At 40.5% G+C, this 23828-nt stretch overlaps 2 protein-coding genes across 3 annotated transcripts in view; one reads left to right on the top strand and one right to left on the bottom strand.

The window, feature by feature from the left end:
- The window catches only part of DNAH11 (dynein axonemal heavy chain 11), a 335620-nt gene extending 315421 nt beyond the window's left edge, over nucleotides 1–20199 (top strand). The window contains 8 exon segments of the mRNA XM_079151923.1: nucleotides 1593–1784; nucleotides 5093–5212; nucleotides 12215–12457; nucleotides 15055–15237; nucleotides 15310–15425; nucleotides 18183–18295; nucleotides 18735–18875; nucleotides 19534–20199. Of these exon segments, the coding sequence (XP_079008049.1) occupies nucleotides 1593–1784; nucleotides 5093–5212; nucleotides 12215–12457; nucleotides 15055–15237; nucleotides 15310–15425; nucleotides 18183–18295; nucleotides 18735–18875; nucleotides 19534–19781 (1356 nt within the window). The 3' untranslated portion in view covers nucleotides 19782–20199.
- Nucleotides 20200–20612: 413 nt separating this feature from the next.
- Nucleotides 20613–23828, bottom strand: part of CDCA7L (cell division cycle associated 7 like) — a 46626-nt gene continuing 43410 nt past the window's right edge. For both annotated transcript variants that reach the window (XM_079151933.1, XM_079151932.1), the window contains exons 7-10: nucleotides 23229–23354; nucleotides 22258–22407; nucleotides 21366–21502; nucleotides 20613–20849 (exon numbers count right to left, since the gene is read on the bottom strand). In XM_079151933.1, coding sequence (XP_079008059.1) covers nucleotides 20819–20849; nucleotides 21366–21502; nucleotides 22258–22407; nucleotides 23229–23354 — 444 coding nt within the window. In that variant the 3' untranslated portion in view covers nucleotides 20613–20818. The remainder of the gene's footprint in view (nucleotides 20850–21365; nucleotides 21503–22257; nucleotides 22408–23228; nucleotides 23355–23828) is intronic.

A 23828-nucleotide genomic window follows, 5' to 3' on the forward strand; every position in this document is an offset into this window, starting at 1 on the left:
ATATTTTTATATTCTTCAAGGTTAATTCTAATGATATGGTTTCTCTTTCCTTCTTTCACAAGGTTGCCTTTTATTTGATGGTTAGTTGTGGAAAAGTTATTTTTAATGATTATACATTGCCAAATCCCATAAATTACCTAAAAATAACCTGATGATTTAGAGTGACCTGGTGACTTTATTGGGTTTGTACTATATGTAGTCTGGCCAATTCTAGAACTGTATGTGGTGGGACCCCTGATTCTGCTAAAAGAATTACGGCAAGAAAGTAAACATTCTTCTGGTCCTGGCTCACAGAGGGAAAAAAAAAAAAATCTAGTCTTGGTTTAGTGCCACAAGTCCCTTGGGAGACCAGAACTGAACTCCTCCCAAAAGTCCTGAACATCCTCTGTGCATGGCCCATGTTGTCAGCTCCATCTTAAATTTTAACTGGCCATCCTAAGGGTCTAGAAACTAATGTGTAGGTTTTGGCCTCATTGTCCCCTTCTGCCGAATACCAGCTGCAGGAGTGATCCTCAGTGTCTTTTCCCTGTTTTCCACGTGGAACCGCCAACCTTGAGTAAAGTACTGTCTTCAAACCATAGATCTGACAGCTGTTCTCTACCTTCTTATTTTACAGTTGTTGGGGCTCTAACCAGATCCGTGCAGCACACCAGGATTCTACCTTCCCTCTACATTTTCAAAAACAAATCCCATAGATCTAGTCCACAGGGCGCGTGTTTTCCTATCCTTCCTATGTTGTTCAGACATTCTAACAGTGAATTTCACTCCTAGTTCATTGGAAGGAGACTGTGTGCCCTGGTGATTGTATTAGTTAAGGTACAGGCTGAGCTGCTGTGACAGAGATAATGCCACTGTGGTAATCACATGAGATAGCAGTTTGTTCTCTCAAACACATTAGGCAGATCTGTTCCTGGATCATCCACACTCCACACCAGTGGTACCTCTACCATGCCTGACCCAAGGCTATCCACTCATCATTTCTAGTCCTCAGGAAAAGGGGAAGAGGGTCAGCCAGGGTGAGCTACTTCTTATTAAGCAAACAACATGGAATTTATATACATCAGTTCTTAAATTCTGTTGACATAAACTTGGTTATCTGACACCTCTGGTTTCAAGGGAGGCTGGGAAACAGTCTTTCAGTGGGTGGCCATGTGCCCCAATGATCATATTACTGTGGAACCCAGGAATGTATGGAATAGAAGAATGGATAGATATGGTTAACAAGCATCCTACAGGTGATGATTCTAAGGCCATGAACTTTTGACATTCAGATTTTACAAGGAATGTTTTACAGGGAAAAAAAAATGGTATCTAGCAGTATTACCATGGTTAAAATAAATGCCTCATTTTCTTGTGAACTTAGAAGCACTCTGAAGAATAACAAGCAAAATGAGAAGATTCCTCTTATATCTTCAGACAGGCAAATATCAAATAGCTACCTCTTGTGCTCTCTTGGAACTATAGTTACCTCTGTAGAGTATCTCCCTGAAATTCTTCACAAGATTATTGAAAACTCAGACTTTTGCAAACCATACAGATAGTCATGCTTTTTTTTTCTTTTTTTATTTTTTTTTCTTTCCCTTTTCTCACAGGATACACTTGAGATGTGCTCCAAGGAACAGGAGTTTAAAAGCATCCTCTTTTCTCTGTGCTACTTCCATGCCTGTGTTGCCGGAAGACTGAGATTTGGTCCCCAAGGCTGGAGCCGGAGTTATCCTTTCAATCCTGGAGACCTCACCATCTGTGCCAATGTCCTCTACAACTACTTAGAGGCAAATCCTAATGTAAGTACTAGTGGTCAGATGGTACCTTCCAAGGCATGTACTGAACCTGTCAGTCTTTGGGCGTTATCAAAATGGACCATGATTTCTCTTTCTGAAGCTATTACTGAAATAGCTGACACTCTATGTGCATCTTCTGCCAAGTGTGAAAATAAACCACATCAAAAGTTTTCCAGCAGTGGATGGTCGAACTTTATAAGATAGGTCAAAACAGTTCTACATCAGCAGCTTAGTGAAAAAAAAAAAAAAAAATGTCCTTCATTATGTTAACAAAAACAGTGGTTTACATGTGCATATATGCCAGATTCATTAGGCAGGTAATGAAGCATTTGCACAAATGTAATTACATACAGCAATTCTGACAGTTCATAACACTGCATTAATAATCACTACAATTAGTTCTGATGATGGAAGCAATTTACAGTGCGTCACATGTATAAATAATGGTGCATTTCTCGCATATGTCATTATTATGTATTAAGGATGCCACCTTGTTGTGACTTTCTCAGTAATGTTCCCCTTGATTTGAAGTTAAAGGTAGATGAATGATTTTATTTTGTAGCTAAAATGTGTTTTACAGATGGGAATGGGAATGCTTCATCAAGAACAGTTGTGTAAACTCTTATAAACCCAATGATTGGATTTCAAAAAGACCCATACATTCCTAAGGAGATCCTGACTTAATCCTCATACGGGGAACTTTTTCCATTAAGTCTGTTAAAATTGGGATATATTTGTCAAAACCATCCAGGTGTGGTAATCTAGGCCACATTTCTATAAAGGACCTTTAAAATCACCCATGCACATATGTAGGGATTCATGGTTATTTGATGTTCTTTCAGGTTTTATTGTGAGTGTTTTCTCAAGCTTCAGTGGTGATTCAACTGCTATCAGCATACATTTACTGGGTACACAGGTGTGTGCTCCCTAGGAACAAATTTTGAACAAGTTGTTTCCAAAATAAATGGTTTTAATATGGTTTGCAATGACCAATATTCCCAACCGTTTTTTTTTTTTTTATAATTTATGAAACTAAAAGCTAAGTCTGCATGCTCTTAAGCATGCTTTGACTGATTTTTTTTGTGTCCTGATCTGTTTTGTTTATCATATTACATACATAAAATTGATTATTATAATAGTTCTGAGTGGAAAGATAAATGGAATATTTGATACATCAATTCAAGTCTTACATAGCTATCCCAGATGAAGATGAGCCCAGGAATACTGTCCTGTCTCAACTGAGCCCTGTACACAATTGAGGTAGAAATGCAGCGAGAAAGGAATTGGTAGGTGTTTGTCTCCAGCTCTCATATCTGGAGAATGGCAGCACCACTTGGACAATTAAGTTGTCTTGGTCCTGCTGGTTCTCCCGGTGGGTTCCAGGGTGAACACAGCTTCAGGTTTTTAACACACTCTTGTGTGTCTCAGATATCTTCACCCAAGTCATTTGCTATACATTACAATGCAAGCTGTCAAGATTTGGGAATTAAGTTAATCTGTACACATAGTTTAGTTCAAAATGCCCTTTTCAAGAAGGGATATGTTGGGGCTGGGGTTGTGGCTCAGTGGTAAAGTGCTTGTCTATCGTGTGTGAGGCCCTGGGTTTGAGCCTCAGCACCACATAGAAAAATAAATAAAAATGAAAGTATTGTGTCCATCTGCAACTAAAAAAATATTTTTTTTAAAAAAAAAGAAGATACATGTAAGATTAGGAGAGAACGGGGGCTGAAGTCATAGCTCAGTGATGGAGTGCTTGCCTAGAATGTGTGAGGCACTGGGTTCGAACCTCAGCACCACATAAATAAAAAATAAAAATAAAGGTATTAAAAAAAAGGAGAGAATCACTTATCGAAAAGAATAGACCCCCCCCCCCAGCTAATTAAAATTTTCTGGAAGATACATATTTGATGCTGAAAAGCAGAACGGTCTTTAATAAAATGTAACCAGAAAGGGAAATAAAATCAAGAGGTCTCTTTTACTCCACTTCAGCTTCAGCTCTGTGGAAGGTCATCGTGCAGTGGTGGAGAGTGCGTGCTGCGGTCTAGCCGCTTATTTCTCATTCACATCAAGTCAGGGTAAAAGAAAGACATATGTGAGGTTCATTTATTCACATTCAAATAAACTCATAGCAAGTACACTGGAATAGTTGAAGCAATTTTACTTGTACTGCTCTGTCACATCATGCAACAAGGGAAGGCTATAATTACGTTTTTACTTGAACCATTGGGAGGCAATAGACTGCCCTGAGGGTATAAAGGTTCCTGTCTATGAAAGCTTCATCACAAACTGGCATGTTTTGCAAACCTGGAAGAAGCTAAAGGGTAGCAGAGAGAGGCTTCGAACTCTGCTAAGCCAAATCAAGAGGAGATAGAGTGAATTCTTGAATAAAAATGGTACAGTCATTAGTCACAACCCTTATGTCATTTGGCCAGTGAGGCCACAAACCAAGCCCTCAAGTCACCCTGTGGGGCAAGATTTGTTTATTGAGACTTTGGGAAGGTGGTAGAATTCAAATGATCCAGCTATTTCTTTTCCTGAATCAGATCATAAAAACTGATAAAAATCAGTCATAAAAACAGGTAATACTTGAAAGGCTCTCTGAACCAACATCCTCAGAATTTGGGGATGAGATCTTGAACATAAACTTTCCTGCAGTAAATTGTCCTAGGAATAATTCTATTTCCTTTAAAATCTGCATTAAAAGTACAGTGTTAGTCAATTTTCACTGAATGTATTAGAACACATAAAAAATAATTCTCCCAAAGAGCTGAGGTTTCCCAGTTTTCCTGGGCAAGGTCATGCTAGGTCCCCTAATAACCAGCTACCTCCTGAGCATGATCAGCAGTTACTAAGACTATTCTATTCATGTGAGCAATAAATTATGGTGGGTATTTGCCACAAAAAAAAAAAAAAAAAAAAATTCTCCCAACAAATTCTATAGAGATTTGGACGCTGTTTGCGCCTCTTTTAATGTTATTGTTTTGGTGTTTTGTTTTGTTTTTTGGTACTAGGATTTGAACTTAGGACTACTTTGCCACTGAGCTACATCACCAGACCTCTTTTTACTTTTTAATTATGAGACAGGTTCTCAGTTCCTGAGGCTGGTCTTGAACTTGCAATCCTCCTGCCTCAGCCTCCTGAGTCACTGGAATTACAGATGTGCCACTATGCCCTGGCTTCTGCTCCTCTTTTAAATGATACCAATGACAGGGGCTTCACAATATTGTTACAGGGGCAGATGCCCACTGGTTGGCCCTGCAGAGGCAGATGTTTTGGGCTCAGAAATGAACATCTGCATGCTTTTGCCCCAGGTACCATGGGAAGACCTCCGTTATCTCTTTGGTGAGATCATGTACGGGGGCCACATCACAGATGACTGGGATCGCAAACTATGCCAAGTGTATTTAGAAGAATTCATGAATCCATCTCTGGTAAGGCCTGTTTAAATTAATTCCACTGAGTAGAAAATTCTGGTAAGAATTTCTGAAACTAATTTCACTATATAGATAATTCTTGAGTGTTATTGAGGATTCCTGCCCTTTTGTATGTTTTGGTCTACTTCCATTGGAGTTTAATAATGTGTTAGGAATGTAGAATCTCGGGCCCCTTCCAAGATGGATAAAATTGGAATCGCATTTCTAGAAGACTACCAGGTGATTTCTGTGCTTGCACAGTGTGCTAAGGTAAGGCACTCTCACATACCGGTTCAGTGATCTCTCTCTTACAACCCTGTGAGCTGTACAGAGCCAACAATGCTGTGTGGAGGCATGTGATCAGCCCCAGGCCACTCAGTGTGGACAAAAACTTGGGCCAGAATATGTCTTTTGACCTCAATTCCAGAGCTCATTTCACTATAGTTTTGGTTCTGATTTGAAGGAGTTTGCCTACTACAAGTGTCGAGGACCATTCTAAATTTTGATCAGTAATACCTCGCTAAATAGATGCTCAAGAAAAGTGTGGCAGATAAGTCTGTGAGGTGATGGATCTGTTCACTTGATTTAATCATTCCATGATGTAATGTAAACATGTATCAAAACATCACATTATTATTCATAGTTACAATCTGTCAATTAAAAATAAAACCTAGCCAGTGTATAAAACAAAGGACAGTATCAATTAGTATGATCCAAGAACCTTATTTATATCTTGTTTCAAACAAATTGAAGAAAAAATGACATTTATGACACAATGAGAAATTAGTATATAAGGAAATTCAGAATTCCTGTTCGCATTTTACATAATAAAGTAATACAGTTATGTTTAAAAAGAATAATGTGTTGATTTGAGAACCTGATTTTCTCGTTCTGTGAAGAAGAGGTAGATTACCACTGTGCTGGAAGACCAGGCCTCCTTTTCTCATGTTAACCCTGTGTCTGTGGCCGGGGCTGTGTGTTCTTGTTACTCATTAATGAAGCTAAGAGTGGCAGCCCTGCTTTCCTCGTGTTCATCTCGTGTTTGTACAGGTTTCTGGTTATTCCTTGAAAGCCCAAAGCATCTGTTTGTCAGCTTTCCATCACTGTGACAAAAACCATGAGTTAATCAACTTAAAAGGAGAAAAGGTTTATTTTGGCTTGTGGTTTCAGAGATTTTAGTCTATGGTTGCTTGGCCTGGGGCAGCACAGTCCCTCATGATGGGAGCACAAGGTGGGGACATGTTTACCTCCTGACAGCGAGGAAACAGAGAGGAAGGAGTCAGGACCTGGATAGGCCCACAACAACCTGAAGACCTCCAATTAGGCCTCAAGTCTTAAAGGTTCCACCATCTCCCAGTAGCACCACAGGCTAGTGGCTAAGCATTGGACCATCAAGGAACACTTCCCAGTGACAGCAGGACCCTATATACCATCTCATTTCTCTTCCCAGTTGGGCAAGACACCTACTATTTAGAGCCAGAGTTGTTTTGTTTTGTTTTATTTTGTTAAAGTAGTTTGAGCAAGCTCTTATAATTTCTGTGAAATCTCCGTCTCAGAGAAATATTGAAGAGAGTTGATCACCTTCTTCTAGTCCATTGAGAAGTAAAATAATCATGTTATTAGAGAACGTGGTATATTCTGGTCTATATATAAAACTGGCACATTATTTTTCACTACTGTGTTGAACAATTTAGAGACAAGACAGAAGAAAAAGAATTTCCTGCTATGTGACCATCATTTAGGTGTTTCTTTTTATTGCAAGTCTCCTGGTCTTCCTCAGTTCTAATGAGCAGAATTTCACATGTCAGATGTATTTCCAACTTAATACTACTGAAGTTGCTCTTCTGAAGAGGTCTAGTGCATGTTACCATGGAGATGGGAAAAATAAACAGTGCCTGAGAGCGACCTTTACAGAGACTGATTTCTCTGAATGACAACAGAGGTCCAGGGGCAGAGCAGGAAGCTCATGCAGACAATCCTTCCCCTGGCTCTGGCCTGTGGCTACGGGAGTTACTGTTGCCAGATGAGACAGTCCATTAACCTTCACAAGTCTGAACTCCCAATTCAAATAATTGTACAATAAATATAGGTGCTGAAACTTGAGGGGCATCACTGGTGTGTGGGTGTAAGCCCTTTAGAAATGTAGGTAGCTGACCTGCCACACAGATCTGGTGAGACATTCAGGATCGAAGTGCTTCATTTGCAAGCTTGCATCCTTACCGGACAGTGCTACCTTCTCATTCACCCAGGGAAATTAACGCACTTACTGACTCCATGTCAGAGGCTACAGGTCTATTATTTTGTTCTCATGCAAATGTTTCCTGACCATGCTGTTTATTTCATTAGCAATGCAATCTAACACTTCACATCCACAGGATGTCTTATTGCCGCTTCTCATGTTGGTTAATGTATTTGCAAAGTAGTATCATTGGTTGCATTGGAACATGATCAAAAAGCAACCGACGAATGGGTTGGATTTAAAGTTCTTTCATCAAAAGAACTGGAATGCTTTCAGTGATATTTTACTGTCAGGAGGAAGGATGAGTTTCTGGGTGGATAAAGGAAGTTTACCTTCAGAGAGAAAGCTCCAGTGGCTTTGACTATTTGCCCAAAGTTAAGGACAAAAATACTTTCTCATTTAACATGTGTACTTGGCAGTAGTAAGTAATGTAATAAAATTACTTTGGGAAAATAATGTCTTTGATCACCCGGAAGTTATCATATACTGCAAATTATTTTGGTGATATATAGTAAGGATTAAGAGCCTGGGTTTCAATAAAAATCAAAAATAAACCCCTTGAGTTTGAATTTGAGCTTTTCTTTGTGTTGACCGTGTCATCTCAGGCAAGTTACTGAACTTCTCTGAGTCTGAATTTTAACAGCTATAAAACAAGAATGACCAACTCATACGTTTGTTGTCAAGTTTAAATATTCATAGTGTTAGAACAATATTTGTACTGATTGGAAAATATTTTTATTAAGTATAAATGTTTGTAATACATATTTCATACTTAACTGTATCTGATAATAATGGAAATCATTTGTTGAACACATGTGCTGTTCCACGGGTATCACACGTGTGTATTTTTTCTTCTCACTACAATCCCGTAAAGTAGGTATTATTATCTCATTTAATCAAAAAAAGAACTCAGGGGCTAGGGATGTAGCTCAGTTGGTAGAGTGCTTACCTTGCAAGCACAAGGCCCTGGGTTCGATACCCCCCAAAATAAATAAATAAATAAAAAAGAACTTGGACTCAGGGAGATCAAACAGCTTGTAAGCAGCAAAACCAGGATGTGAACGTGCTGTGGGGCAGGCCAGTCTTTGCACCACCTGCACTGGCTGGAATGTTGATCTGTTTGTGGTGGTTGGAGCAGAGGTCACCCAAACACTGAGCCATGTCTGTCTTGCATGATGCGGCACTGAACATGGACAACCCAGGCTAATCCTAGCTCTGCTCCCAGCTCTCTGTCTAGCTTTGTGTCAGACCTTCCTGTGCCCTGTCGATCCACTTGAGAAACCAAAGTATTAAAAAATCACCAATGTAGTTTTCAGATCTAAAGTTGACATGACAATGCTAATTCAGCCTTGAGTAATTCTGAAAATCCCACTAGCACTTTGGGGTCATGGTACTTTTAACCCGGAGGCCAAGGGCAAATGTACTTGTTTAGACTCATGATGACCTAGGAGCTTCTTGTCATGGCCAAGAGTACTTGGAGGAGAGGTGGAGGAGTGAGGCTTTTATTAAATGACCAAACAAAAACAAAAACAAAAAAAACGTGAAAGACAGCCACCCCATGGAGTCTGCACAGAGGGCAGGATGCTGCTGTTCCATTTACTATTGTGCCTCTCCATGTGCTTACACTGATTTCTGCAAAGATGACCTCACATCCTGAGTGATTTTTGCATGATGTGGAGGTGCAGTCTGCCTGAGAAAGGGTCCATTGATTACTTTTTAAAATCAGTTTTACTGAGACATCATTTGCACACCATAAAATTTATCAGTTTAAATTGTATCATTCAAAGCTTTTTAGTAAGTTCATGGTTGTACAACCATTATTACAATCTTAGAACATCCTCGTCATACCCCAGAAAACCCCAGGACCCATTAACAGTCCTCATCTGCCCCCATACTCCCCTCATACTCATTATTTCCCAGACCCTGGCAACCATAATCTACTTTGTCTCTACACACCTGTCCTGGAGATTTTTGTAAGGGGACTCTTTCCATGTGTAGTCTTTTGTGTTTGGATCATGCACGTTGTAGCATGCATCAGAACTTCACTCCTTTTTATGGCCACATAATCCTCCAAAGTATAGGTATACCACACAGGTATACCCATCAGTGGGCATTTGGACTGCCTCTGGGTTATTATGAATAATGTTGCTATGAAATTTTATGTATAAATTTTGTGTGGATTTGTTTTTCAGTTCTTTTGGGAATGTACATAGTTTTGATTTGCCTGGAGGAGGGTTGTTTGAGAAGGTGTTATAATGTCTCAAAGAATTACCCATCTTTTTTTTTTTTTTTTTTTTTTGGTGCTGGGGATCGAACCCAGGGCCTTGTGCTTACAAGTCAAGCACTCTACTGACTGAGCTATCTCCCCAGCCCAAGAATTACCCATTCTTTAAGGGACATTCCTCCAAACAACCTTCCTCCAAAGATGGTAACTCTAGCGAGGTCTGCAGTTAGCACCCCATCAGCAATCAGCAGGTTATCATAAAAGCCCAAGTGGGAAGAAGGCCAGGAGTCAATCAGAATTTACAGAGCTCTATGAATATACTGAAATCTTTAGTTTCTTATGATAAAAGGGGATGCAAGTCAATGAACCTAACCTTGATTTTCAAGCTTTCCTTATTGGGCACCAAAGTAGGAATTTATAGGGCATTTCTTAGATTTGGTTTTTCCTTCCAGAAAAGCAAAATGTACTTAAAATAACCATAAAAGATGTCCATAAAATAACCATCTGCTCCAAGGGCACAAAAAAGATCAAAACAAACATTTATAAAAGAGTGCTCTGTGCCTAGATGTTTGCATACCTTATTAAATGTTCACAGCCACAACTATTAAGTTGCTATTATGAGCCCCATTTTACTGGTGGAAAGATCTGAAATAAAAAGAGAGTCATTTCTTAAGGCCACCCAGCCATCCATGGGAATTGAACTGGGCATACCTGGCTAAGAGCCCTGAGTTCTTTCCCTTGAACTTGGTGGTTCCTTTGCGTCACTGATGCATTTACGCATACTGAAGACTCTCTTCCCGTCTGTAGACACACTGCCTGGTACTTCCAGAAAGCACTGGCTATTTGCATCCCACCAGCATTAGTAAGTATGCACTTAAACATCTGGCCCCCAGAGCATCTTAAAATCTCCAAGTGGTTCAGGTTTTAGTTAATTTGCTTGAAAATTGTTTTGAAGGGCAGATTAATGGCAGGTTTTAAAAATTTCTTTCAGCTCTCTAGTGAGCACTAACAGAGAAGACCAAGTCTTTGTAGAGAATGAAGTTCAATTTGGATGTGTTTATCCTAATTTGGGGTTTTGTTAATATTTTTGCTCATGTTTTAATTTGGGGTAATTTATCATAGACTAATAATGGTGAGTTTAACTTTCATATATCTTTTATAACTGCATCAAATTACATCTAAACTTTATACATAAATATGAAATGATGAAAATGTGAATAATTGAATAAAGCCAAGTCCAAGGATATTGGTAGTAAGATAGTCTCACTTGTTCCTTCCTATATTCCTTGAGTCAAGATTTCTGTTTCTAGAATATAAAGGAAGGATTCCTCCTGGCACCAAAAAAAAAAAAAAAAAGCAGACTCAAATATTTAAAATGCCCTTGAAATTCATGGAGCACTTGAGCATTTTGCTAAGGTCACAGCCATTCTAAGCAATCCAAGATTGCAGGGAAAAAACAAGCCACCTTACTCACCAACGTGACTATGGAAAATCAGACTTCCTTTGTCCCCGTTAAACTCCATTCCTCAAGAACAAAGTCACATGACATTTAATGCTTACAAGCTTTATGGTAGTACATTGGATGATCACGTTATTGAATGAATTAATAAATACTGAATACTGTCTCCAGGTGATAGGGAACATGGCACCACATACACAGTAACAGACAAATCCTCAGAAAATGACTTAGAAAATCTAGGCAAAGCTATGTTAAATGGTAGTTTTAAAACAGCATCTCCCATACATTTAAGCAATACACAGAACTTGGAGTATAAGATTGGGAAAATTATAAGTTATTAACATCCATGAGAAATGAGATATGGAGGTGGGATATCTGAGATTATACTATATTAACTGGAAAATTGCAACACTTGATTGTGTTTGTGGCTGGACATAACTGAGGCCCGTTAATTCTTCTGTTACATTTTGGAGATCTACACTCTCATATTTAGAGGGTTTGGTATTGCTATTGCTCACAGTGCCTTTGTTCAAAATGCCTCTGCCTGTGGACATTTTGTCTACCCCTTCCTCCAGCCTTAATGAAGTCAATGAGCACCAGAAAGAATGCATGCCTTGTCTTCATTCACTAGGCAACTATGCACTGAGCACCAGTTAAGTGCTGGCTACTAACTCAGGTCCTCGGGATCTTGAGACACAGACTTTGAGTAGTCCAAGATCCAAGGGAGGTGACCTGGATTAGACTTACTGTATACCCTCTGGGAATTGGGAATGTCAGGGAGAATGAGTGGAAAGCAGCATGTAACCGAGTGGCCAGTGGCCAGTGATGACACAGCACTTGCTCAGTCCTTCAGGGCAGGTACCTCGCTACCCCAAGCACATTGAAAACTGATTCTCCCCGGGAGTACGATTCCTGTGCACACCTTGGAATCATCCCCTGGTGCCATAAATAGAACAGTTGGCTTTGAAACATTTTAGAGAAACTGCTACTCATCAAGCTTTGTTCTGGGACCTTCTGGCCAGAGTTCTGGTTGTTTAGGAAGTGAAGATTGATGTCTATTCAGCTTTGGAGTAACTAACTTTTTCTTTATGATTAAAGATTGAAGATGAGCTTATGCTGGCACCAGGATTTGCGGCCCCACCCTACCTCGATTACTCAGGGTACCACCAGTACATAGAGGAGGCACTGCCTCCGGAGAGCCCAGCACTGTATGGCCTCCACCCAAATGCTGAAATAGAATTCCTGACAGTGACATCTAACACGCTCTTCAGAACTCTCCTGGAGATGCAGCCCAGGAATGTACTCGGCACTGAGGAACTGGGGCAGTCTACAGAAGAAAAGGTACCAGGTCTTTGTTTCACTTAAATTGAGGTAAAACTTACATCAAAGATACTAATCTTAAGTGTACAACTTAGTAAATTTTTGTCTGTACGTGTGCACATTCATGTTACTAGCAGGTGTGTCAAAATACAGAACATTTTTAACAGTCCAGAAAGATACTTGTGCCCTGACCAACCCGTGCACCTCCTCAGTCCCCAAAGGGTTTGCTTGTTTCTGAATTTCGAGTACATTCTATGTACTCGATCCTATGGGACATATTCATTTGTTGAACTCCTATGATGCCACTCTATGTCTGTGACATGTCTATGTCGTTCATGTACTGGCAGTTCAGGTGTGCTTCGTATTCTGTGATATGACTGTGATTCTTCTTGTGCATGGTTTCTGGGTTTTCACTTGTATGAATACTACAGCCATGAGCCGCCTCATATACTCATGAACTCTCAAAGGCTTCTGTTCTAATACCCATTTTCTATACTCAGAAGTGGGACTGCCAGATCCCAGGGTGGAGTTCAGCTTTAATAGTGCTCTCAGTTTTCTCGAGTGGTTCCAGCAGTTACACTCCCACCAGCAGCGAGGGCATGTGGCTTCCTTGGTTGGCCTCTCGGTTTTGTTAGCGTCACAATCTTGCATTGGTTTCACTTTTGTATTCCTCATTTGTGGAATACAGTTGAGCATATTCTCATGCAAAGTACTTGTTGCTTCCCTATTTTTCAAGCTTGTCAATCTTTTTCCTCATGGACTTGCAAGAACTCTTTATTCTTTATTCTGGATGTGTATTCTTGATCAGGTATGTGAAATGCAGGTAATTTCTCCAAATCTGTGGCTTGCCTTTCATTTTATATATATTTTTTTTCTTTTTTTAGTTGTCAGTGGGCCTTTACTTATTTATGTGGTGCTGAGAATCGAACCCAGTGCCTCACACATGCTAGGCAAGAGCTCTACCACTGAGCCACAACCCCAGCCTGCCTTTCACTCTTAATGCTTTTGACTCTGGTCATTTTGTTAGAATCTTTTTCACATTGTCTTGGGAGACAGACCTTTTATTGAAGATTTTTATTATTCTAGAATGATGTGGATGAAAAATTACTTTTTAATCTTTATTATCATTGTAGTATTGGGGACTGGACCCAGGGACACTGTACCACGACCCCCCAAGCCACCCCCCTCCTTTTTTTTCAGTCTCATCAAGTTGCCGAAGCTGGCCTTCCAATCCTCCTGCCTTAGCCTCCGGAGTCCCTGGGATTACAGACTTGCACCACTGTGCCCAGTTTTTTAAACGTTTACATTAAAATCTTGTTTCTCATTAATTTAAAACCTGAACAGCTGATTTTTCCCAAATAAATTAGCTCTTATTTTTTATCAAAATTATTAATCAGGCTTTGATTGGTCAGGATTCAGGTTGTTCAAATGGAGCTCACTAGACATCAGATCTAACTATAGTGTGATCCCAGAAACCATTTATATTCTTTTTTGAACTTTTTCAGTTATTTCTTGAAACAAGGTAATTCACTGAGACACAATTTAAAAACTTTAGAATTTGTTGTAATATGTTTTATCCTATATACTAGCATCTTTTCTATAAGAATGCTACATTTTTAAAAAGATTATGAACAAGGAAAAACTCATTTGGGAAAGAGCTATAGTTTAATAAAAGAGGTGGATGACAGACATATGTGTCTTGTTTTTGTGCTTCTACCTTCTCACGAGGACAGTCATTACACCAAGAAATGCAGAGCATCTGCCCCAGCACCCAGACTGGCAAGGCATCCCGACAAAGGCAATGTTAGGTGCTGACTATATGCCAGGCACTATAGAAAGTACTTTTTAGGTATGCTGTTTAACTGGCAAAGGGTCTGGACGTTATCAGTATCTCTATTTCCCAGATAAGCCACAGGCAGGCAGCTGGAAAGGACCAATGAAGGAAAACAGAATCTGGCTGTTTTCAAAAGTCACTCTAACCCTAACTGTAGTTCATAAAGTTGACTGCTGCATAAATGAGTTTAAGATTTCAGGCTCTGGCACATTACCTGCCAAAATGCTATAGTAACCTGTAAATATGATGTCAGAACCAGCAGTAGCCAGCAAGGGAAGAGGGAAAGCTGCCTGAGGCTAAAGACAGGTTTTTCAATCATTTGCCCTTTTTGATATGGTTTTCCCAGGTCAGTGAAACTCCATAGATAGAATGAGTATGCATACGAGTACTATGGGCTTTTTACATCTTGAATGTATGAATTTCCCACTTCTTCAGGGCAACTTCCTCTGATCATATCTTTATATTCAAATGTCATGTAGTTAATGATGATTCTTAAACCCCTAAGTGCTACCAGTAAATAAACTGCATATAAACATCAGTCTCCTCCAGGGCTACATTTTGGCATCTAATGGAGAAGAGGTGGCTGGCAGTGATGCAGAGGCAATGAGGTAATGGGCAGTGCCTCTCTGCCCACCTCCCAGGAGTGGGAGGTGTCTCTAAAATGCTTTCACAGGCATCTTTGGTAGTTGCAGGATATATTCTGGAACTTCAAAAAGTAAGGTATAGGTGGTCACCAAAACCAAAAATGAAATAGATAAATCTTTGCATATGTTAATGATTTAAGGTTAAGAATGTCTTGGACGACATTTTGGAGAAACTTCCAGAAGAGTTCAACATGGCAGAGATAATGCAGAAAAACTCAAATAGAAGTCCCTATATTCTTGTTTGCTTCCAAGAATGTGAGAGGATGAATATGCTCATTCAAGAAATCCGTGCGTCACTTCAACAATTAGACCTTGGTTTGAAGGTAAGTTTAACAGGGGGCTAGAGCAACACTTTGGAAGGTATTTATTACATGATCTTTTTTCCTCCATACAAGGGGGAGCTGACGTTGTCTCCTGATGTGGAAGCCCAGCAGTTTGCACTGAGTTATGACACAGTCCCAGAAAGCTGGAGCAAACTGGCTTACCCATCTACTTACGGCCTAGCCCAGTGGTAAGCTACCCAACCCCACTGCCACTGGCCATTATCAGCATCAATGCTGGGTTAGTGTTGTGTGTGAGACTTTGTAAGAACCCCGAAGATTGTGCTTTGTGACTGAACTGGGCCCCTAAGTGGGACAACTCTACCACAGTAGAGAAGTGAGCAGAACTTTCTCATTTTTAACTCTGCAAGATATCCACAATTAGATTTTATATATCCAGAAATGATATATATTATATATTTATATTTAATTACATCTTGTGATTAACTGTGGACTTTTCCCCACCAGTACCTTTTGTGCAAATTTTCATATTTTTCCCCAACCTTTTCTGAGTTGTTGGTTTAACATTTAATCACATACCATTCCCATTATTTTACTTGAGACTCTAACACTGAAACATACACTTGATTTTTCCAAGTCAGCATTTTTCCCTTAGACCCATCAACTTTCCTCTGAACATCGAGCTCTTTCCGGTCTTGGACAAGAGTGTTTTCACTTTTAGTCAGTCATTTTTTTCCTTCAACATCATATCATCATCTTTTCTCATCAGGGCTGGCTCCCTTTTCTTTTACCATAGTATAAACCATATTGAGGGGTGGGTGTCACATCCTGTGTGTCTGAACTGGCTTTGGTGACTTGATTGATAGTTTACTTCTATGTGGAATCCTAGGACACAATGATTATTTTCTCTCCAGAACTTCAGTTTTCTAACTCTGTCGTTTCCTAGTGTAGATTAGAAGTGTTGAGCCTGTTCTTAAAACATTTTTGTCATTCATTCACAAGTTTCTTTACCCTTGATGTTCTTCAAGTGTAGTTATATTTGGGATGTTTTTAAAACTATCTGACTTGGTGCTGTGTGGTTACAAATATCAGGGTCCATTTATAGCTTCCATTGTGAAAGTTTTGTCATGCATATTTGTTGCCTTTTGCTTTATTGTCATCTGTATTCATTCACGCAAACTCTAGGTCTATTTGCTGTGAAGTGGATTTAATCATTTCCAGGTGATCCTCCATTATCTCTTTAACTGTCTCCAGACCATTTTCTTCTCTTCACTAAATTATTTAAATTCCATTACCTTTTAAAGACTCATCTTTTTATTTCCTGGATTACAAACCTTCTTGATGTCACATTTGTTGTCCTTAATGTAATGATAGTCTGTCTTCATACCTGAATGACACTCTGGCTGGTTATTAAATATTCCCATTTTCAGGATTTGGGAGGCATCACTGTCCTGTCAGACAGCTGTAGAAATGTCTGAGGCTGCCATTGTTTTTTTCCCTTTTATAAATGGTTTCATGTTTTCCTTTGGCTTTTCAAGGTTTTTTTTCTTTTTTTTTTAATTTAATCTTCACAGGTCATAGCATAATTGTCTTTTTATTGATTATTCTAAGTCATACTTTTTTGGTATCCTTAAATTTTGAACATTCAAATTTATGATTTAGGAAAACTCACTTTAGAGAATTCCTATTAAATAAGGTTTTATTTCTACTATTATTTTTGTTCTAACCCTAATTTTTCCTTTCATATTCATTTCAATTTCATTTACCTTACTTCCTGAGATCTTCCAACCCACTGTCATTATTTTCCTTCCCTGATCCCTTCCAAATCATAATCTTGTTTATATAAACAATCACTTCATTTTCTAGTTGTTGCAAAATGGCTGCAGTTTCTCCTCAGTGAGGTGACAATCTTCTTCTGCCCTGGTTTTTGTCCTGTCTTGTCTTTGTGCAGTCTATGCTATTCCTCTGTATTAAGTACATTTTTCCTAAATCAGCCATTTTAAAGAATTTAATATGGAGCTGGGCACAGGCCTGTGTTCTCAGCAAGAATTTTTTCTTGTGGTGCCCACATTTGAAGGTGAACCCTTAAGTCATCGTCATCACAGCCCAGAATCAGCCAAATGCCTCAGGCAGATATCCCTGCCATGGAGGTCTGGGGGTGACTCTTCATTCAACCCAGCTTCCTGTGCAACTCTTAACCTCAACAAGGTCCTGGAAAACATCAATGGCAGCTCCAGCTGTGTCCATGATGCTGGAGAACTACTTTGCTGATTTTTATGTTGAGGCTTTGTGCTTCACCCTCTACCCCTTTTTAGCAGCCCTTAAACCTACATTTCAAGGTGCCTCCAGGAGCCAGCTTCCTCATGGCTAGGTGCTTCCTACCTTGCGCAACTGTGTGGCCTGGTTGAGAAAACCAGTTATAGACAGTTTTCTCAACTGTGCCGGAGACGGCAGATTTTTAAAAAATTTTTTTTTTTTTTCCCATAGTGACCTTTACCTTCCCCTTTCAGGTTCCCATCAAGTAGGAAGAATATTGTCACACACCGTTCCCTCTGTTCTTGGCTGGCCACTCCAGTCTCAGACACCCCCCACCCATTGCAGTCTCCTTCCATCCCTGACGGTGTTCTTGCAGGGTTCCAAGTCCTGTACCTCTTCTTGGCCCGTCAGCCCCGTGTATGTGGGATGACCTATACAGATAGGCATCACACAGCACGAGGAGGATCTAAGTAGATTAAGAAATGCAGGGGGATGTTCATGTTCCCCAGTGTTTCCTGCTCCTAGTGGTTTCAGCTCCAGGAGCTGCAGGAGTGAAATCTCAACAGGAAACACTAGTTCTTTAAAGGAACAACCCCCAAATCATCAGGTTGGCTGTCAGCGTTGTATTTTTACACCTCCACTCCTCTCCAACTCTTGCTGCCAGAATTTTACTGGAAGACATCTATTTTACTAAAAAGCACGTTTATTTCTTCTTGCCTTCCATTAACCAGGTTTAACGACCTCCTCCTGCGCTGCCGAGAGCTTGACATGTGGACCCAAGATCTAGCCCTTCCTGCTGTCGTGTGGCTATCTGGCTTCTTTAACCCTCAGTCCTTCTTAACTGGTAAGGGCAGAGGCAGAAGTCCTGCCTTGCTTGACCTATGATGCACTCTCCCTGCTTACCAATCCTCACACAGCAGTCATGAGAGGAAGAAGTGACTGTGGTAACTAGAGACAATAAAGGGGCCCTGGGAGCAGGCATGGTGAGCTGAGTCAAAGGCCATGTGTCTGTCACAGCTTCTCCATGCTGCCATTCTAGTTTGCAAAAGACACCACAGACATCACAGAAGCAAATGGCTGCATCTGCTCCAATAACACGTGACGTACAAACAGGTTGTCCTGCAGGCCTTCCTTTGCCAGGACCGGCTCTACAGCAGCTATGTGTGAATGCCCAGAATCTAAAATCCACCCTGGCACTGAAGAATGCCTTGGCTTACTGGTGGCTCCTGGGAACCTCTGCACAGTTTTATTCTATTTAATTCCTGTTCCTTCTCCTCCCAAAGCAATTATGCAGACTATGGCTCGAAAAAACGAGTGGCCACTGGACAGAATGTGCTTGACAGTTGATGTCACCAAAAAAACAAAGGAAGATTATGGCCATCCCCCAAGGGAAGGTGCCTACCTCCACGGGCTCCTCATGGAAGGTGAGTTGCCTGCAGTGTGTGTGAAAACTTTCTCCAGGTTCAAGTTGGTGTTTTACCTTTTACTGTTTCTCAGGATCCATTCATGTACCCAACAACTTCATGCTAGTGGTTACCATTTATCTCATGTCCTTCTGTTTCCTTCGGTGTGAACCAAATTGAGGCATTTGGTGTTAATGTCCCAAGATACTCAAGACCTACAATGAATTTACATTATTTTGCTTTTGGCATAAAGTTGTTGGCCAAACTACCAGACTTCTCCCAACCTTTAAGATGCCACTGTGCACCTCTAAGAGGGAGTCACGATGTGAGCTTTTCCAAATTTACTTGGCCCTGTGTTTGTGTGACTTCTAGTCCTTGTCAAGGTTTTCCTTTTTTTGGGGGGGGGAAGATGGTGTAACTCTTAGAAAATAAAGTGCAGTAGGGGAGAGAATGCAAAACACTTTTTTTTAAGGAGGACAAACTTATGATTTTATTGTTCAGCTGTGGGAGCCTTTGCCAGGTAAGTTAACTTCTATTCAAATCTCAGTCATGGGCCAGCTGGGTGATGATACTACTGACAAGCAGAAACATGACAAAAACCAGAATGTTTATTGCATCCAACAATCACTAGCAACATGCCATACTGCTGCAACAGTTGTTTTTTTTTTTTTTTCCATAGGTGCCCGATGGGACCCCCAGGCAGGAACCATTGTTGAAGCTCGCCTCAAGGAGTTGAAGTCCCTGATGCCTGTCATCTTTGCCAAAGCTGTACTGGTGGACAGACAAGAAACCAAACACACCTATGCGTGCCCTGTGTATAAAACCAAAACAAGAGGCCCCACCTACGTCTGGACCTTCAGGTTAAAGAGCAAAGAGAAGACAGCCAAATGGGTGTTGGCAGGCGTGGCTCTGTTGCTAGAAGCATAAGACGGTCCTTGCACTGGGACTTAACATTCCTCAGCCAGAACATAGGAGTCTTCATTGTGTCACTATTCCCTATGTGTGTTAATTTTTTCTACTGAAAAGCATAAAATACATTCCAGCTTATGTAACTTTTTAGTAACTTACATGTGCGTTCATTTTTAGAATACTATCCTTAAAAAGAAGCAATTGTACAAATTAAAAAAAAAAAAAAAAAAAAAGACACCTGTTTTAGTCTCTCCGTTCACTGATTTTAGCTTTCCCCAGTACCTCTCTGAATCCCCATTCCTCAACAGGCAAAAAGCAGTTTGTCACATTTTTACCAATGTTCCACCAAACAGACATGTAACCTCAGAAAAATGCAACTGGAAGGAAGGGGGATTTAGTTATTATTAAACACCAAAATCTCTTAAAAAAAAAAAAATAGCCCTTAGGTTCTCTGAAAACCTGAAGCAGCAGGCACTCACTGCAAGGCCTCTAGTGTCTGTAACCTGACAGTCCACTTATGATCAGTTCTCGCATTCCATGATTGATTGCACTTTCTAATTTAGGGGAACATTCTTCAATATAAATTTCCAACAATCCAGAAGAGGATAAACTATTACCATTTGAGCTATGATCACTCAAGGTGAGGCAGACTACAGGAGAAACAAGTCCTGTAAAAATGACTTAGAGTGACCACAAAGTTAAACAAGGTCAACGGCTGCTTCAATGGATCTTTTCTGTAACTTACCTGAACTTTAACTCTGCCCCATTTGAATTGTGCTTTTGAATCATCAGCAGATACCACACAGGGCTTGTGTGAATACATATATATATATATATATATATATATATATATATATATATATATATATATATATATTCCTCTGCTTTTCTATTTTCCTGAGAAATCTTTTTAAGCATATAAACTTTTTTTTAAAAAAATAGTATTCAGAAACAGTAAACTCTACAAGAAATTTTGTATAAAAACAACTAAGAAATCTTAGGCACAAATGGTATGCATTTCTTGTTGGGGAATACTTCGCTGGTTCTTTTTTCTCTCAATTGTCTTCGACCAGCTGCTTTTGTAAGCTGAGAAAAAGATAAGTAGTTATTAAAGGTGAACAGCATTCTATGGAGATTTAGAACCCCTCAGAGCATGAACCCTGATCTCCTGACACTTCCAGAATAATCCTGTGTCCTGTATGCCCCAAGTGACTCCTACATTCCAAAGTTTGTTACAGACCTGAGACTTGTGGGTAACAATTCTGTGCCCTCTTCCCAGGTGCACACTGCCTGACCTCTGTGCTCACTAGGGTTACGGCTGCCTCTACTATCCTTGCAGCTCCCTCTCAGCCTGTCGTGTCTATTCCTTCTGTTTTTCACAAGGGGAAATTCTGACTAGAGGCAGTATAGAGGTGAAGACTCTAACAAAGGAAGGGAAAATAGTAAGTCTGAGCTTCTCCAATAGAGAGAGGCAGGGTGGACAGTACTCAACGTGGCTTCTATAAATCAGCCAGGAAACAAGGCAACGGCTCCTTGCCTAGAGGCTCTGCATGCTGGGCCCCCAGGATCACAACTTCCGTTTTTAAACTAGTAGAGACTTACCTCTCTAGATATTCCTTAACATTATTGTAACCATAAAACTTGGCCAGATGAATGAGGATCCCCGTAGCACAGCGGCCATCACGCTTTCGACAGTAACTGCAATTACAGATCCCACGGCAGGGAGGACACATCCAATCCTAAAAGATGATGGCAGAAATCTCCCATTAGCTACAGGAGCTCATGGAGCCCAACTGAGCTGGGTCTCTATCTTTGTTGCAGGTTTCACAGTGGCCCAGAAAGGGCAATCACCCCACATCAGAGAAACAATGAGCTATGTCTTGTCTTGGTTTTAGACAAAACTAGCAATATGGGATTAGTGGGCACCCCTGCTCAAAAGGAAGACTTTCAAGGGGCAAGTGCAGGACCCTCATACCAACTGGCCCTGACTTTAAGAGCATGGGGTTTATAAAATTCAAGGTATAAATTCTAGCTCTCCCAATAGGTGTACTTATTTTTAAATCACAACTTGAATAGTATGTCTAATAAACTGGGGACATTCTACATATCGCCTTGATGCAGAAATCACAAAATGAAGTGGTTAAGAACACAGACCAAGCCTACTTAGGTTCAAGCATTACCTCATTTCACAGAGGGAACAAAGCATAGGCAGGTTTACCTACTTCATAAGGGAAAACAATAGTAATGGAAAGAAAAAGAACAGTGCTCAGTGCACAGAATTAACTCGTAGGAAAACCTGACAAAAACTCTTCTTCCCCACTGGCCTGCTCCTTCTCTTTCCAGAAGAAAATGCTATTTTTCATCCTCAAGAGTCTTTAAGATGTAGGAGGAAAGCAGAGAGAAAGCTCTTCAAAAACCAGAGCTCTTCCAGGTCCCCCAACTTGGGCTTGTTTCCCTTCCTCAAGGCGACTTAAAAGCAAGCACTCCTTCCTACCGGGTCCAGCAATGCTGATCTCACGTCCTCCCCGTAGCGATTCCGCAGGCAGGGCCCGCAGAACTGTCCTCGCACCCCGCCGCAGCTCTGGTTCCGACACACCGTCTTGGTGTCGATGGTCTTCTGCCGACACTGATGGCACGTGTTACCCTGGCATGGGGGGAGGGCGAGCGTGAGCACAGGGATTGACAGTGACGACCATGAGACCAGCTGCCAGCACTGTCCCTCTCTCAGGGAAAAGCAGGACAGTTCCCTAAGACAAACCCTGGAGGCTTTCACCAGATGGTGGACACTTTGGTTCTGGGGTCAGAGAAGCTCCCCAGAGCAGATAAGATTGAGCAGGGACCCCACAGACAGAACAAAACAATCAGACAGAACAAGAGACAAGAAAGCTTGAGGCAACAGATGCAGTGGTGACAAGCCCCAAGCAGCAACAATTTGGCTGGAGCCTCAGCCTTCAGGGTACAATCTAATTTTTAAAATGTTGGCAATTCAGTTAAAAACATTTAAGTACTTCCTTATCAAAAAAAAAAAAAAAAGAACAAAGCCCCCCTTTAAATCACCATTTAGAAAAAATTTTTGATTTCCCACCAAAGTTTTCTGACTACATTATACCCCACAATAACACCATCTTTTTCAATATTTAAGATACACTACTAGGTAAGCAATAAAAATGTTAACAATTACATGTAAATATGATTTTTATACTTTCCTAAACTATCATCCTTGCCTCCCCCCAGATTATAACATATGCCTCAGTGACCTGCCTCTCCTGACCAGAGTTACTGCACTAAGTTGCCTGCCTTTTCCCAGCTATAGCTGACCTCGACCCTACAATTTAGAGCCAGGTTCTGAGCCCTCAGGGAGATGGTACAAGGATATGAGTGCTAATACAGTTTAAAAACAATGTAGGGTTTCAAATACCAGTGGACTGCCAGAGTCATGCAAATTATTAATAATACACAACTTACCAAAACTTTATCATAGATTTTATCTCGCACAGTTATGGCAACATTTTCCAAGTCCTCTTCAGTAATATCCTCCACTGGTCGAAAAGAAGATATACGGTGACGTCGTCTATACCCCTGGGATTTCCCCTGCAAAAGGACAGAACCTAGAATAAGATATGTTAAGCCATTTCAAAATAAAGAATCTTAAATTATCAGAAATCTGCACCATTAACATTGACTATGTCCCTCTTCTACTTCCTGGGAACCCTTTCATCCATGTATTTACTGGTCTCCTTCTCAAACCAAGCTTCCTTCTTGACAAGTCCATACAGCAATAAACAAGAAGTTTGGGCTTTTGGTTTCACTGCTAAAAATTTTATGGAGCCAGGGAAGTGAACTTCATTGAACAGCTAAACCCACAAAGTAGAAGGCTTTAAAGTCTCACTGTCCAGACAGGTCACTTAAAAGGAACCATCCCTGTACTTTTCCATATACAAAAGTACAAAGCTAATAAGCCTTTACTGCCTCCACTAGCGCAAGTTCAACCCAGCTCATTAGTAGTAACCAGTGAGCTGCTTCTCAGGTCAGTTTGGATAAAGGACTCTCAATGCAACCTACAGT

The sequence above is a fragment of the Sciurus vulgaris genome, assembly GCF_902686455.1.
Source record: "Sciurus vulgaris genome assembly, chromosome: 8".
NCBI lineage: Eukaryota > Metazoa > Chordata > Mammalia > Rodentia > Sciuridae > Sciurus > Sciurus vulgaris.